Below are 17,388 nucleotides of genomic sequence, written 5' to 3'. Positions count from 1 at the left end.
GCCATTATGTACACAGTTAATGGCTTTTTTTAATAGACTTTGTTCCCTCACTATATGATAATCCATGAACTAGTAAGAAATACTGAATAAAATTTTGGTAGAATACTGAACACCAACATAGAATCAATACTTGTTATCTGTTCTTCTGATTCATCATGCACTACTGTCTGATTTGCCAAAAGGAATTTTCCACAAAGAGACAAAATACACCACCTCTATCTAATCCTTTTTACATTCCGATTACATACTGTGTTCGATACAAGAAGAGATACGTGCTTAGGAAGGAGAGTCAAAAGCTAAAATTAGTACTGAACTTGGAGTTTGGCAGCTTGGTTACTATAGAATTAGTATTTTTTTTTTCAAATATTTGGAGAAGTTGCTGGATTCTGGGCATGCAAGCAATTAGACTCTCTACTGGAAACTGACAAGGATATGTCTCCAAATAAAAACACAAGTTGTTTGAATGTCTTGGCTATCTGGAAGCAAAAAGGTCTCTTTGAACTCTGGAATTACGTGACAAATAACAAAAATTCTATCAATGAGAAAGAAAGCAGTATAAAAAAGGTATCACAACTTCCTAAAAGCTTAGTCATTAGCTTGAGAAGTTTCAAGCAAATGAAACAAAAACTAAAAACAACTACCTCAACCAAAAGCCTTGTGCTGATGTTACTGTCCTGGAGATGTTCTCTAATGAAGGAGACATGCAATTATGAGTCTGGAATGGAGCCAACAAACTTAATAGTGAGGAGAAAAAAATCTGCATCAATCATTCCAGGATGCTGACACTAAGCAATTTAAGTTAAATCCACAGTTCATAAACTTAAAGGGTTGCTCAGAAAATGGGACTTCTCTGGGGTAATACTAAATGTCTACACAATAATTTAGAACTCCATGTCTCTTCCATGGCTAGAAAAATGCCTTGGGGATAGGTTTTGTTCCTTTTTTCATTCATTAAATATTTATTAAATGAAGTCATCTGTTAGGTATTAAATAAAATATAGAGTTGAAATAAATGGTTACAGTATGTCAGTATCTTTGCTTCATGTGTCCTAGTAGATTATAAACCTTCATCTAGAAGGATCATTGTTTGTCAACTGGGAAGGCTACAGAGGTTGAAAAACTAGTTCAAGGTGGTTCAGCAAGCTGTGGTCAGGGATTCAAACACAGGGTATCTGGGTATCTGTTTTTTGCTCTTCCCCTCAAGGAGCTTACAGTCTCCCGGGGAGGCAACAACACATCAAAATAACACATTAAATGCTGAAAGAGACTTTAAATAATTTGGAAGATGGACAGATTAAATTCAGTTCAGAGAATCATATATTGTCTCTTTGCTGTCGATTTTGAAGAATTAGTGTTTTGGCTAATAGGGAAGAGGAGGAGATGGAAAGTTACAAAAGATCTATCAAGGAGGTGCACTGATGTGTTCAGAGACTAACAAGTAAGCCAGTTGGCTCAAGTACAATTTTGTGAGAGGAAATCATGTGCAGGAAGGCTGGGAAGGTAGACTGGGACTAGACTCTACATTCCGTAAAGCCAAACTCATTTTGTTTTCTAAGGAAGCACGATGAGAAGTAATGTGTGAGTGAGGGAGAACCCTTACTCATTTGACAGACTTTGTGCTAACAACATAGAAATGCACAAACCATGTATCCTGCTTTCAAAAATTAATGTAATAATTTTTTATTATTATTGAACACTTCTTAGATGCAAAGGATTGAGATCAATGTTCTTTTAGATATATTAGTTCATTTGATTTCATCATCCATAATCCTGGTATGGTTTGAACACCAAGAGAGAGCAGTGATGCCAGATTAAGCAATTTGGGTTTTATCCCAAGGGAAAAGGAGAGCCACTGAAGCATTATAAGTGGGTAAGAAACACCATCTGATTTGCATTTTAGCCTAATCATTGTGAGAGCAGCTTGGAGAATGAATTAGAGGGGGCAAATCTGGAAGCCCGGAGATAAGTATGAATGTTCTGATTTTAGATGGGCCCTGCCATATGGAGATCATTTTATTGACAGTGTGTAGGATGGGTCAGATGAGGAGAAACTGTGGGAAGAAGACCAAATAGGAAAATATCTTAGTCATCGAGATGAGAAGGAATGAAGATGTGACCTAACAGGACCTTGGTACGTGGAAGAGGTGGAATCAATAAGGGAAGGAAGGTTGGAACATGTTCAAGGGCTGTCATCTTAGATAATGGTGGTACCATTTACAAGAATAGAAAGTTCGGGAAGGTTTGCACATGAGGGTATATTTATATAGGAAGAAAAGTTTTACTTTGGTTAGATTGTGTTTCAGGGTATTAAGCAAATGCCTCCGGAGTAGTTGGCAATGCTGGCCTGGGATCTGAACGGAGTGCTACAAATAGAGGCGTCTGTGCCACCGGCATACAGGTTACAGTTGAAAACACAGGAATAAATGTATCCCTGCAGGAGGTTATGCAGGAAAAAAAATGATAATAAATTCTGGGAATGTCTACATTTGGCGGGGGGGGCGGGGAGAAGGCAGAGGACCAAGGAAACAGACAGAGGAGATAATGTCTAACTTTATAGACTTACTGGAATGATTAAATGAATTAAAGTTTACTTTCCCCTAATATGTTTTGTTCATTGCCTGGTACATAACAGATACTTAATTGTCTCTCAAACAAACAAAAAACAAACAAAACATAAACACAGAAGTTCTTCCCTTCATTCCAGCTCCCCAATTTTTATATAAGAAAATCAAAAGCTCACGTCTCCCCATTGGTAGAAGAGCTTGGCAGCGTTCCACTGTAGTTTCTGGTTCCGTTTGTTGCCCACGATGGGAGAGCGGCCCCTGGAAAGACCCTTCTTGGTGATATTCACGTGATGCCCTTTCATCCACTCTGGCCAGTTGCCACGGTTACAGCGGTGAACAAACCTGGCACATTCCAGGAACAGAGCTGCTCTGGCTACCACAGGAGCTTCCTGAGAGTGGTTGTTAAGGAAAGAATGATGTGGGATTAATGAGCAATAGACTGACCTTAAAGGGAATTACTACATACTTTTATTTTAGTCTCCATATCTTGATTTAGGTTAGCCATATTTCCCAGGGTTGTATTATCATGGTTAATGGTGGTGGGGATTCTGGTAAATGGATCCTTGAAGGCAAATTTGGATATTGAAGAATGAGACATTTTAAGTGATTTCTGTGGTTAGTTTTCCCCTTTTGAAGAATCTCAAGTAATTTCATGACTCTATCTTTGCATAGTTAAGAGGCAGCTGGGATTTGAATGGGAGAGCGAGATAATTTTCAAAGGAATTTTTCAATATGAAGCTTTTGTTAAACCTAAAATTTTAACCTGTAGCAAACCAATATTCAATTTCTAGAACAGTCTTATGTTAATCAAGGGAGGCAATAGTGATTTTGTTCCAACAATAATCTGTTATCTATGACCATCCACATACTCCAAAGAAGTACTGTTTCTGTTGTTTCTATACATCTTGGCTAATAAGAAAAGGAAGTGTTTATTAGATTTTGTTGAGTTAGTCTTTTTTCTCCTGACTTTGTGATGAATAACAGATCAAATTCTGCTTAAATAGGCATGGTTTCAATTGAAGATGTCTGACAAAAAGGAAATTATTTAATTGATAAATGGAAAACAGAGCATTTCTTCAGAAAACAAAAATATGGTTCCATCTTGTCATGTCAGGATGTGTTTGAAAAAAAAAAAATAAAAGAAAAAACAACTTTTAGTTGCTACCCAGAAACTGGTATCAGCTACTGACTGAAATCTTTACAAGCTAAATAAACAAACAAACAAACAAATAAATGGAGGGAGGAGCATGAAGTTTCCCTAGAAGGTCAACAGGTCACAAAAATCACACAGATCAATAATTAATGTGTTATTTAACTTGTGCCAATTTTAAAAGAATGCTTCACAATATTAGCCATCACCTCAGAGTTACCTAAGAATCATAAGTAGATTAATAACCTAATAACCACAAAGTTTTCAAATTGAAATACTTTCTGTCATTTCAAATAATAATATTCTTAACAATGCTTTCATCCACAATGTTAGAAAAGCGGATAATATATAAATATATAAAGAGTATCAATTACATGGCAAATTAGTTTTTATGAGTCATAATTCTTAATTATAATAACAAACCTCTAGTCTAGAAATGATATCCTTATTTCAATGTTTTTAAAAATGCAGTATAACTTTTCTACCACCATACAACTGGAAAGAGGTGACCACAGGATTCAATACCAGATCTTTCGAATGCCCAAATCTATGCTAGTTCTTCTTCTGTACCTGCATAATCTTAATTTATACACATATAAATCTTGGTAAAAGATGGTTTCTAGAAGGCATGTAGAAAGTTCAAAAATGGGGCATTGATGTCATGTGATGTTCTCTAAAACACAAATATATGATCACATCATTTTCCTATTTAAAATTTATTATAGGTTCCATCCACCTCAACAATAACATGAATAAAGACACCCAATCTTTGTTATCTGGTTCATCTGTCTTTCTATTCCTCTAGTAATACTTCATGACCTAACTACATCAAACTGGTTACAGTCCCCCAAATATAACACCTCATTCCTTTTCATATGTTGTTTCCATGACTTGTGGAGCTGTTAAACCCCTTTTCCATGACTTGTAGAGCTGTTTAAAATCCCTATTTTAAAGAATAAGCTTAGTTACTTCCTCTCAGAAGCTCTCCTTAATCTGTTTCCCCTTAGAGAGAGTTGGTGAATTCATACTTTGAGTACCACAGCATCTCAAGCACACGGAATGATTCAAGTAAGCCCTTTAGGCATTTTCTCATTGTCCACAGCTTAAAGGAAGCCATCAAGAACTCCAATAAGAAATACATTTATGTAGGAACTTGATTTCACAAAGCACATGATGTATTGCTACTACATACTAAGTTAATCTATGTGAAAATACAGAATACAAGATGAGCACTAATGGTGAGAACCTGTCATTAATAAAAAATGGACCCTAATGATGAGAATCTATCATCCACTGCATTGGTGCTAAGATTTGGTAGCGAGTCAAAGGAACAGAAAGACTTGAGATTGCAGAGGGTCAAATGACTTTCTGCATCAAACCTATCAATATTGCAGTACATAACAAATAGATTAAATATCTACACTCTTTTCTTGTATTAAATATTTATTTTATTAACCATCTCAGGTATGCTAATCTGTGTCTGGAAAAGGCTTGAACATCTGTCTCTAAAAATGTATGGCAGTCTGGAGGGCAAGGTGAGTGATGCGAATTTATTTTTAGCCCGTCAGATTTTGACGCATTCTCAATATAAGGCAATGGGATTCATTGCTTAATGGCAAAGAGACAGAATTACTGCCGAGGCAGCATTATGTCACAGACCCTGGCTCCTACAGGATTATCAAGGGTGAAACTCAACCTACTCAAATGTATGGGACAGAGGATCTTTTTATTGCCTTTAACTTTAGATGACACTGAGAAGATTAACGGTAGAGGAGTGAAAAATCCAAATCATGCTTTGTGAGTTTTTCTTTCTATGTAGACTGGCTTGCCTTTTTCAGGGGAAAAAAAAAGTTTTATTTGCTTAGGAAGCTCAGGGCATTTTGAATGAGAAGCAATTCTGATTTTCTTTCAAACACAAGTTATAATAAAACTCAGATATTACTAGTTATCAGCCCTAGGAAATCCTAAAGTTTAGAAATGCAATTGAGATCAATATGAAAATAATTCCCATTAACTAGGCAGCATAATCTTAAAGGGAGGGTTGGTTATTATCTGATGAATTTGATCAATGTAAATTGTAAAACCAGGTTACTTTTGGAAATGTCACTCTCTACATTGAGGAATGAGACATACAATAACTCAAATATTGCCCTTATAATCTTTATGAATCTGGTAGATGAAAACAGGCTTGAAACCCTATCGTCAAGATGGCACTGAATCATAGCACTTTCTGGGGATATTGTAGTGTTTATTTTACTGTACAGACAATGAGGGAGTTGTTGAGGGCTCTACAAAGCTACGGACTCTACTATGATCCTGATAGAAGATACCTAGCAAGAAGTACTGACTTCACACTGTGTATGAAAGAACATTCGGAACATTCTAGTGTGGATGTGGCTAAGGGGAATTATTTCCCTTATAAATTCCTTTCAAAGTGTAGTTTATAAAGTATTGATTTTTAGGGGCAGGGTTATAGAATACCTTGGAAAACAGATTCTTCCTGGACACAAAGAAGAGTCCATTTTTTCCTCTTTTGATGGAGCTTACCTCTTATAGCTCAGCGCAATCTGAAGAAACAGCAAAAAATGGAGACATGACAGAATGGATAAGGATGGATTCACATCACAGAGAAAAACAGCACAAATGGAGAAAAATGAATCAGAAGAACGCTGCATGGATGAAAAGAACCACAGAGTATCAGGGCATAGTCAAAGGCGAACATCTAAGCAAAACTTGATACCACTGGTATACCACAGAGAATTTTTACTGGTAGTCCTGAAAGATAAGTAGACATATTTAAACTTCTTATTTGCATGTCTGCTAGATCACCTTTTTATGTTCCATAATACCATGGAGTGGCTTCAATTCAATTATGGCATAACTTCATAGTTTCAGACAATCCAGAAACAATTTTAACTGGGAAGACTAGATTGACCTAAAATATTAGGTTAATCCTATGGAATTTGTAGATTTGAAGGTCAAAAATAGTTGAATACTAACAATTTCACATGGTTTACTCTTACATAAGGTGTTCTCTGCAATGACTACAGAGCTGTTCAGTTAAAGTTACATGTCATAAGAATGTCATTACACAGCACAGATTTCTCTAACATTCTACAACGAGAAAACTTCAAGTGTTGCCTACTTTTCCTTGACTTCCTTTGTCACTTTTTCCTGCATTTTATAAGATCATTATGTATATTGAATGTTTCCTTTATGAAAGTGAAGGAGAGAATTGGAACACTAATTCAAACAGCCGTGCTTTATTTTGCCTGGGGACTTAGAAAATATTGTTACCAAGATACGATGGTTAATTGAAGGTTATAATTGCAATACATTCCTTTCCCTGAAGGACTATATCTAAACTTATTATGTGAGAAGAAGCCCTGATTCTGAAAACTCACATAAAAACACTGGACAGGAACTGTTTTAAAAGACTGAATATTTTATGTTGGTCCCTGGGGAATTACATAATATTTTTATTGCCTTAGAAAAAAAATTTAAAGCTCTTGCTGGTGCAGGATACCTACTTATTTAAGACCAATGGGAATAGGCAGTTACTGTGGGTCCTAGTGTGCATTGGAAGCTCATTTGCCGGAGGGTATGTGCTTGTGAGTCAGTATTTATTACTTAGTTTGTATTGAATTCTCTGCCTGACTGAGATCATTAAGTAACTGACAGGCTGCCTCTGCCCCTGCTCATTTCCACAGTAGCTGTGGGCAACTGAAATCATGCAGTTGTCAGACTAGAGGCAGGCATTATTTTTTAGTTCATGGTCTAGATGGCTTGCCATTTTGATAGTTACTCAGATCACACTAATATTTTGGGTAAGTATTATAAAAAAACAAATAAAGTCTTCTGTGTCTGACAATATGATGGATTAGGTTTAAAGATGAACTTCCTATGGTTTAGACATCTAAAATATTGGATAAAACATTCCCTCAATTTCTTCACTTTGCTTTTGCTTTTGTTTCTAACACAAGATAAGAGACTATTGAAGAGTAGATATGACAAGCACTTGTAATTCTGGGTGGGCAAGAGAGACAGGTGCCAGCTAGCATAGGAATAATTATCCTGAGGGTTTCTACCGATTATGAAGAGGCTAGACCCTGGTTTTTCAATGGGCAGTGAGTTAAATGTCTGGGCCCAAGTAGAGTGGGAGCTTAATTCATACGCTCCTATGTAAAGCCAAAATGCCAGGTGAGAGTCACCTTTAGTGGATGAGTAAGAAAAAGATCTACCCCACCGAAATAGGCTTGCCTGACTAGGCTTGGCTCTGGCTAAAACAGGAAAAAAAATTATTTTATGAGAATTCCTAGTCAAAATACCACATTCCTGTATAAGTTTAGAATGGTACTACTTCCATGTTCCTTTACCTCCTCCCCCAAAAGAGTTTAAAAATGGTTTTAGGTTGGTGATGTTTCCAGATGCCTGAGAAAAGAAATGGAAATCCTCTCTGGAGGAATACTTTGAATCAGTACTTCTCAAATCTTCAAACTTGAGTGTGCATTAAAGTCACTTGGCAATATAGAATGAAAAAATAGTGTTTTTATGATCCCACTCCAGAGATTCCGATTCAGTGTATCTGTTGACGGTCTGAAAATTTGCATTTCAAACATGCTCACAGATGATGATGATGATATTACTGGTACACTAATTAACATTGCTTTTAACATAGGTCTTAAAGAATTCCCACAGACAATATTCCAAGAATTTAAATTCACATAAAAAATACATTTTAAAAAATCCACCATGAGTAAGAGAAGAAACAAAAAAGTATAGAATGAAACCCACAAAGACAGCAATTATTGGCACTGTTGTGAATCAAATACATTTAAAGATTAATATGGGTATTGAAAGTATGATGAAAAATTAAGTTATCAAGGTTGACCAAGCACTTTTTTTTTTTAAATTATTTATTTATGTAGTCATACAGAGAGAGAGAGGGGTGGGGGGGGCAGAGACATAGGCAGAGGGAGAAGCAAGCTCCATGCACCGGGAGCCTGACGTGGGATTCGATCCCGGGTCTCCAGGATCACACCCTGGGCCAAAGGCAGGCGCCAAACCGCTGCGCCACCCAGGGATCCCTGACCAAGCACTTTTAAAACAAGAATCAAATAAAACTTCTACAGATAAAAAGTAGCACTTGAAATTTAAAACTCAATATATGGATTAAAACAGATTAGATCATGTTTTTTTCCAACTTCAGCACTATTGACCATTTGGGCCAGATAATTCTTTTTTTATGAAGAGTGCTCTATGTATTATGAGATGTTTATTAGCATTTTTGGTATCTACCCAGGAGATTCTAGTAGTCATCATCAGATTGTGACAATGAAAAATTCCTCCAGACATTGCCAAATGTCCCTCAGTGGGCAAAATTACTCGTAGTTAAGAACCCTGGGATTAAACAGTGAAAAGAGACAAAGTGAAATGGAAGAGATATCTCAGAAACCCACTCAAGATATAGATTGAAAGAGATAAAAAATATGAAAGAGAAGTTATCAAAAATAGAGGATAAAGTGTTAAGACCTATCACATACCTTTTCAATTTATAGAAGTAAAGATTAGATAAAATGTGAAAACCATAATCTTGAAAGAGATAATAGCTGAAAAATTTCCAGGAGAGATGTAATATACCAATTACATAATTCAGGCACTTAATGAATCTCAACTAAGAAAAATATGTTAGAAACATCTCAGTGAAACTGAAAAATATTAAAAGCAAAGAGAAGATATTAAAAGCAATTGGGGAGGACGGGCAGATTATATTATATATATTCCCATATGTAATACAATGACAAGCCAGAAGACAATGGGATAATACCTTTGATGTACAGAAGGAAAATCTTAGTCTATACTTATAATTCTAGCAAAAGTTATCTTTTCAGAATAAGATCAAAATAGACATTTTCAAGTGAACTGTTAGCTGAGAGAGCTACTGCCAACTGATCATCACTAAAGAAATTTCTGAAAGGTCTCCTTCAGGAGGATGGAACTTAGGAGGGATGTACGAGATGCACGGAGAAATGGTAAGCAGAGAATATGCTTTTGGGTAAATTTTAAAATAATTTTCCTGAAAATCAATAAAAATAATGTCTACTTTGTCAATGTTTAAACAAAAAACAAGATAGAATTAAATCTCAAACAATAGCTGGGGTTAAAACCTTCTACAGCATTTTAGTCTGAGAGAAGAGTAAAGATATTAATTTTAGACTTCATTTAAAACTGTAATTTAAAAAAATAGAGAATATAATGATTTCCAAGCTATTGAAGCAAAATAAATAAGACAATGCTAAACCAAACCAAACCAAATCAATAGAAATAAAACTAAACCTAACACAATCTAAAAGAGGATATGAAATAGAAACAAGAACATATACTCAATGAAATAATGAAAATGTGATAAACAGGCAAAAAAAGGGAAGTGAATCTATATCAGCAATCATAATTTGTGCAAACGGGACTAAATTTTCCAGGGGAAAAAGTTGTTAAAGTGGTATAAAAAGAATATCCATTTTTTATGAAAGTCACCCCTAAAACACAAAGATGTGGAAAAATTGAAAGTAAAGGATTGGCAAAAAAGAGACATACCAAGCCAATGCTCACATAATAAAATCGTTTCAGCTGTATTAGTGTTAGAGAAAAATCTATCTAAGGTAAAAAGCATTACTGGAAATAAACTGGGTCACTAGATAGTGATAAAAGGTTCATACCTTTTATCTGTCACACTTCAAACTGCTGTTTGGTCAGAACTACAAGTATAAATGTCATCAAATTTGTCATCAGAGTGAAGACTTAAACATAACTTAGTAATCAAAAGATCAAGAAGTAAAGAAGAATGAAGATTTTTTTTTAAGATTTTATTTATTTATTCATGAGAGATATATATAGAGAGAGGCAGAGACACAGGCAGAGGGAGAAGCAGGCTCCATGCAGGGAGCCTGATGTGGGACTCGATCCCGGGTCTCCAGGATCACGCCCTGGGCTGAAGGTGGCGCTAAACTGCTGAGCCACCTGGGCTGCCCAAGAATGGAGATTTGAATACAAAATGCTGAACCCAACAACTGGAGACTACATATTCTTTTCAACCACAAATGGGACACTTATGAAAATTGATAATGTTTAGTTCACAAAATGTATAAATTAATTCCAAATAATCAGTAAAAATAAAGTTACAAGTCAATAACAAATGGATGCCTAACAAAAACTTGGAATTTATAAACTGAAACATCCACATATACATCTAAATAACTCATGGGTCAAAAAGGAAATCATTAAAGAAATTAAAAATTACTTAAAAATAAATTAACTAAATAAATAAAAATACAGCTTATTGGAATTTATGGGATGTAGTTAAAGCAGTATTTAGTGGGAAATTAATAGCTAAGTGCTCAATTTGGAAAGAAAAAATAAAATTATTAGCTAAACAATCGACCAATAAGCTAAAGAATAATACAATGAATGCAAAGCAAGAGAAGAAAATAAAAGAACAGGAGTAAATGAATTTGAGAAAAAGATAAAATAGACTCAACAAGGTCATTAAAAAAGATTAATAAAATTGACAAGTATCTGGCAAGACTAATCAAGAAAAAACTCTCATAATCTACTACAAATGCTGCCAAAATTAAGAACTGATAAGAAAATGTTAGGACAAATTTTATGCCACCAAATATGAAAATGTAGGTGCAGTTGACAACTAAAAAAACTAAAATTACTTGATCTGACTCAGAAGTGTAGTTGAGGTGAGTGGCTAATCAATTCAGAACTGAAATTCAATATCTCTGAATTTATCAGTGGACTCAATATAATTCCAAGAATAAATCAAAGGATTTTCATGAAACCTGACAACCTAATAATAAAATTCACACAGAAGAGCAAAGAGCCATAAGTAGCTTAGGTGATGTTAAAAGTTCTAGCTATTAAAACAGAGTAGTTTTACTCTGGGTAAAAGGAAAATGGAGCAGAAAAAAGCAAACCCTCAGAATTACACTCATGAATATATGAAAACCTGACACATCCTTAAGATAATACAATGAATTCTAAACAATGAATGAAATGAAATCTCTGCACATCAGAGAATAAAGTATAAACTAGTAATATATTATCCTAAGATAATTATGTTCTATGTGGAAAAAAGGGAAGAAAACAATTTCCTATCTTAAAGCAATCACACAGTAATCTAGTTAAAGACTTCAGTAATGAAATGTAAACTTTAAAGCTTTTAGAAGAAAATATAAGAATATATATATGACCTAGGGATTTTCTTTAAAAAGTTGTAAAAAAAAATGCTAGCCATAAAGAGAGTTCTAATGAATCAAACTAAAATTTTCTCTTCATTAAAATTTAGTATAATGAATAAAATAAAATAAGCCATGAAACAGGAAATAATGCAACACAGAAAACAGAAAATGGATTCTTATTGACAAAAATCTATACTTTTAAAATTATCAATAAAAAGTTAAATAATCCTCCAATAAAAAAGTAAACATTATATGGGATCTTTCACCAAAGTGAAACATAAATGGTAAACAGACCTATGAAAAGAAAAGATTTCAGACTTCAGGTTGAAAATATAAAGTGTTGTTCCTTTAATTCAATGATTAAAAGTAAAAATGCTGGATAATACAAGTGCTGACAAGAACACAGAGCAACAGGAGCTTTTGTTACAGTGTTGGTACCACTAATTGTTGCAACTACTTTGAAATACACTTTGGCATCATGTAGTAAAATTATGACTCCCTAGTTCCACCCCTAGGTGTATTTAGAAAACCATAAATCAAGACCCATATGCAGTAATACTCATGAAGACATTGTTCAAAATAGGCAAAAATTTTGAAAAAATAAAAATGCCATCTAACAGAATGGACATATAAACTATGTATGGCATATTCAAATAAATATCATACATCAGTGAGAATGAATGTATTAATAACAAAAGCATCAACAAAGATGAACTCAGACTTAAGGTCGAACAAAAAGAGTATAGCATGATTTAAGTTAAATGAATTTCACGACTATTTTTTAAAAAATATATATATATATTTCCAAGGGATAAAGCTCATGTGGTAAAATAAACAAAGCACAGGAAAGATTAAAACAGACTTTAAGAGAACAGTGTCACATGGAGGTAGGGGATGTGTAATTAAGGAAAGGAATCCAGGGGACTTTAAAGAAAGTGGAACTGTCCTATTCTTTAAGGTCGTGGTGGATATGTGACATTAATTTTTTTCTACGAAACTGTATATATTTATGAAATATATTACCTTTATGCTACATTTCATAGTTAGGATCTTTTAAAAAACTCAATAATATAGGAATACCTCTAGAATCGAGTGAATAATTTGATGATTTAGTTTTATTACTGAATTGTTTCAATCTTCTCATGATTCAAAAGGGAACACAATATGATTGTGCTCTGATTGCTCCTAGTAAGCATATATTCCTATCTTCTTGAAAGAGTTAATTTGCACTGATTACCAAGTGGTCTTGCGATGGTAAGCCCCTAGTGGATAAAATTTGATGCAGTGAACCTGAAAGTTATGACTCTACCTATTTTCACCAGGAGGTTTTCAGTTTATGTCTGTTTAACTGGTATAATTATTGATAGCATCCCCTTTCACTCTCCAAAGTGCCCCAATTTGGGGAAAAATTCTATAATCATCCCTAAAGCTATTTACAAGGCTATGTAATTTACCATGAATTAGGTTTTCACTGCCCACAGAATAGAGAGAAGTCTACAATATCATTGACTTTCTCGTTTTCATGGAATTGTTCCTAATGTAAACCGACATTATTATCAGTGCTAATCATGCTAATAAATTAGAAAACACTGTGTCTGTACATGTCATATTTAATTGAATAAAAAGGGCTAGAATATTTCACCTGAAATATATAGAAAACAGAAATCCCTTTTGCTTGAACTGTTTACTATTTTTTGTGCTTATACATTACATAAACCTAGAGACAAAATGTTTTCTAAAACGTGCTTTTTCTAAAATCCCTTACAGTTGTTTCTATTAAATTTGTACTAAAGAGAAAGAGTGTGAGGAAGAGCTGTGCTGGACTCTAAATTAAACCAATTACCCCTAAGTTTAGTAGTCACGGCAACAGTGACAAGAGAATTGTTTAAAATAAAACTTGCAGATAGGCAAGACTTCGAACATGGACATTTCTAATATTTCTTTCATTTAACAGTATTTTTAATTCTGAAGAAAACTGCAAACTTGAAAAAGTCACATTTACATTCTATAATTAAGGCACTAAAACAATAAAACTGTTCTGAAAGAAAAATCATGTCATACTGCAAAAATTGCATTTAAGCTGCACTTAAAAAGAAATGCAACACCCAACAAAAGAAAACACTAAAGGAGAGATGGGAGAAAGTGGTGTAATGGAATGTGAGGAGAAACAGAACACATTTGTTTTTCCCTCTTCTCCCCAGTCCTATCTGACAAAATGGCAGAATCTATAAGCATGCCTGTATCTGTTATCCATATCTGCATCTGTGTATCTATCTTTGTCATTTATATTTATACCTACCTCTCCATATATTTCTAAACTCATATTTTTATTTGATAGAAATATAGACACTTCTACCTATATTTATACACATATACATACATGACAAAAACCACAAATACATTGTAAAACATACAAAACACATTTTTAACAGCAGGACCTTTCTCAAAGACAGGAAGCAGATGAAATCAGATATTAAGTGAAGTCAAATGCAGAGGAAACAAAAGGCAAAAATACATGTAATAGAAGACATTTGTGAAAGAGTAATCCCGAGAAACTCTTAACCCAGATGAGCAAGTATGAAGAACCACGGTTGTCGTTGTCATCCCTGTGCAAATGACAGGAAACAGAATGCTACTTTGATTCAAGCACATAGGGCAGTATGCTTGTTAGAATTCATTGGTGACTTCAGTTTCTTCACTTTTCCATGCTCGAGACAATGGATTTAAGTGTGCCCTTATTTGGGGGGCTATTCCTTAGGCTGGTTCCTTTCCACTTATAAACAAGCAATAAATGTGAAGATGCTTTATAAACTACCTAGTATAATGAAAATATTACTATCATCATTTTCTACCACCAATGCTGGCACCACCACAACTACCACTGTCTACCTATCCCTTTCACTCAACCCAAGTAGTTCTACCTGGATTCTTTGTCTGATGATGGAGAATACTGCATTCCTTTATTTTTTAAAAAAAACTATTTATTCATTTGGGGGGGCAAATGGGAGCAGAGGTAGAGAGAATCTTCGAGCAGATCCTTTCTGAGCATGGAGCCCAATGTGGGGCTCAATCCTCCAACCCATGAGATCATGACCTGAGCTGAAACCAAGAGTCAGAAGCTTAACTATTGAGCCACCCAGGCGCCCCTACTGAACTCCTTTAAACCTTTACTAATTCTGACCTGTGACCTCTGCACACTCCTTGGCCTTCAGCTAGAATCAAAGGTTCAGATATGAAAGGAAATCCTACAAACCACCCACTTTTTTGAGGTCCCTGTTCAATGGCTTCCACTAAATGCAGTCTAGCGGCAAAGAGCTCATTACTTCTCAATAGAGCTACCTCATCACTGGACATCTACAATGATCAAAAAATGCTTCTTTACTTTGAGATTCAAAAGATACTGCTTGTTAGCATCAAATCTCATTTTATTTCTTACCATTATATTTATAAGATTGAGAAGGTCAAGCAGGGTCAGAGTAGGTTCCAAAGGAAAGGAAGAAAGAAGGATCTAGTGATTTGGTAAGTATCAGGGCATAGCCTTACTTTGGGGAAGTAAAATATATTTTAAATTTTCTTTTTTTTTTTAAGTATTTTAAATTTTCAATGGGATTCAGTCCAATTTAGTGGTTGGAGTCAAACTCTAGTCAGGAACAGAGTGTACTTATACCTGGAAACTTCTGTAATCTCATCTCCTTGAAAACTACAAGCATTACAGCTGCTAGAAGTCAAATAGGCATAAAACCCTTTTGTAAGAGGGAATGAAATCTCAATACCCAAGAGACTTGATTATCAAAGAATTCATTAATATTCCTCTTAAAATAACCTCCATTCAGAAACTAGTATTAATTTGTTCTATTGGGATTATTTTTCAAAACCTCATACGCTTTCTTTGTGACATGCCTCATATATCTCCCATGCCCACATATCTTACATAAATCCTAAGGGTTCGACGTAGGAGGCAATTACTGTTTTTGTATCATCAATAAAAGTTAATAAAAGTAATCATTCCAACTACTTGAATAAGGAGTCTCATTTTGCCAGATAATCATTTTGCCATTAACTGAGATTGAGTTCTTAACATTTTTGGTTTCATGGATGGTCCTGGGGGTGGGGGTAGTCTGTGAACCTCCTGATAATATATGTTAAATTTTCTCTATAAGTACACTTCTCTTGGAAAAATTTCCAGAGCTTTCATCCAATTCTAAAAGAGTCTATGTCCCCAAAATGTTAAGAATCACTGGTGTAGAGAGTGAATATGTGGTGTGAATTTTTAAAGTTGAAGATCTCCTATATTTTCTGGTTATGAATTCATCATGTATTCATGTGTTAAAGAACCTTTTTAATAGATCCAAATGCTTTGGGACCCTTAAAAATCATTTATAATCTTCTTTATTCTAGAGACCATATTCACCTAAGTATATTTTCAATGTATAAGAGATACTCATTTTCAAATAAATAAATAATATAAAATATAAATATAAAAAAAATAAAATAAAATATAAATATATATTTTATATAATGTGTATATATGTGTGTGTGTGTGTGTGTATATATATATATATTTTTTTTTTTTTTTACAGAGAAAGTATATGCTATTGCTACAAGAATCCTAAATGGAATCAGAAGATTTTGCTTTGAACCCAGTTTTAGCACTGACTGCCATATATGACCTTGAGCAAAATCACCTTGGCTCTTGGGGCTTTTGTTGTCTCATATGGAAATATTTAAATGAAAAGAGCTGCTCAATAAAGTTCACTGTATAATATACATTCATGTGTAGATTTCAGTTCAGTATCTGAAAGAGAGTGGGGCTTGTAAAGGACAACCTGTTATTTCTGTCATCAGGTGCTTATTTGACTAATAGTTGTCCCAATACTATCAAGCCATTATTCTCCAATTTGTATGGCAACCTGTGCCTGTATCTTTCTATCAATTTTTCAACAAGTTGAAATAATATCATTTTACTTAACCTTATTAGGCTTGCTTAGGAAATTTGATTCTCTACTTTGCCTAAAAATCTTCCTTTTTTTTTTTTTTCTTCTAAAAATCTTCCAATGTAGCTCTGACACTAGGATTGAGACAAAGATAGACATGACGGTACCTTTGGAACATTACAGATTAAAATACCTATAAAGTGCTAATGCATAATTTTACTGATTTTACTGTGAACTTAATAATTTTTCAACTAACTTCTGTCATTTTCACTTTCTCACTTACATTTAGATTATCATGTATAAAATACATGCTTTATTATTTTTGCATGTTTTAGTGATTTCACACAATTTTTTTAATGAGACAGTCAATATGATAGAGTATAAAATATAGAGTCTTTGAATACAGAGGTACATCTAACCTGGCTCTCTCTTTTGCTGTCTGTGTAGCCCTGGACTGTTAGTTGGTCTTTCTCAAATTTAGTTGTTTTTCCTTTCAA

At 34.3% G+C, this 17,388-nt stretch overlaps 1 protein-coding gene across 4 annotated transcripts in view; it reads right to left on the bottom strand.

The window, feature by feature from the left end:
* UNC80 (unc-80 homolog, NALCN channel complex subunit) overlaps positions 1–17,388 on the bottom strand; it is a 222,738-nt gene that overhangs the window by 116,482 nt on the left and 88,868 nt on the right. For all 4 annotated transcript variants that reach the window (XM_041737717.1, XM_041737715.1, XM_041737716.1 and 1 more), the window contains exon 23: positions 2,741–2,953. In XM_041737717.1, coding sequence (XP_041593651.1) covers positions 2,741–2,953 — 213 coding nt within the window. The remainder of the gene's footprint in view (positions 1–2,740; positions 2,954–17,388) is intronic.

This window comes from Vulpes lagopus, chromosome 22 (genome assembly GCF_018345385.1).
Source record: "Vulpes lagopus strain Blue_001 chromosome 22, ASM1834538v1, whole genome shotgun sequence".
NCBI lineage: Eukaryota > Metazoa > Chordata > Mammalia > Carnivora > Canidae > Vulpes > Vulpes lagopus.
This window is presented reverse-complemented; position numbering and strand designations above follow the sequence as displayed.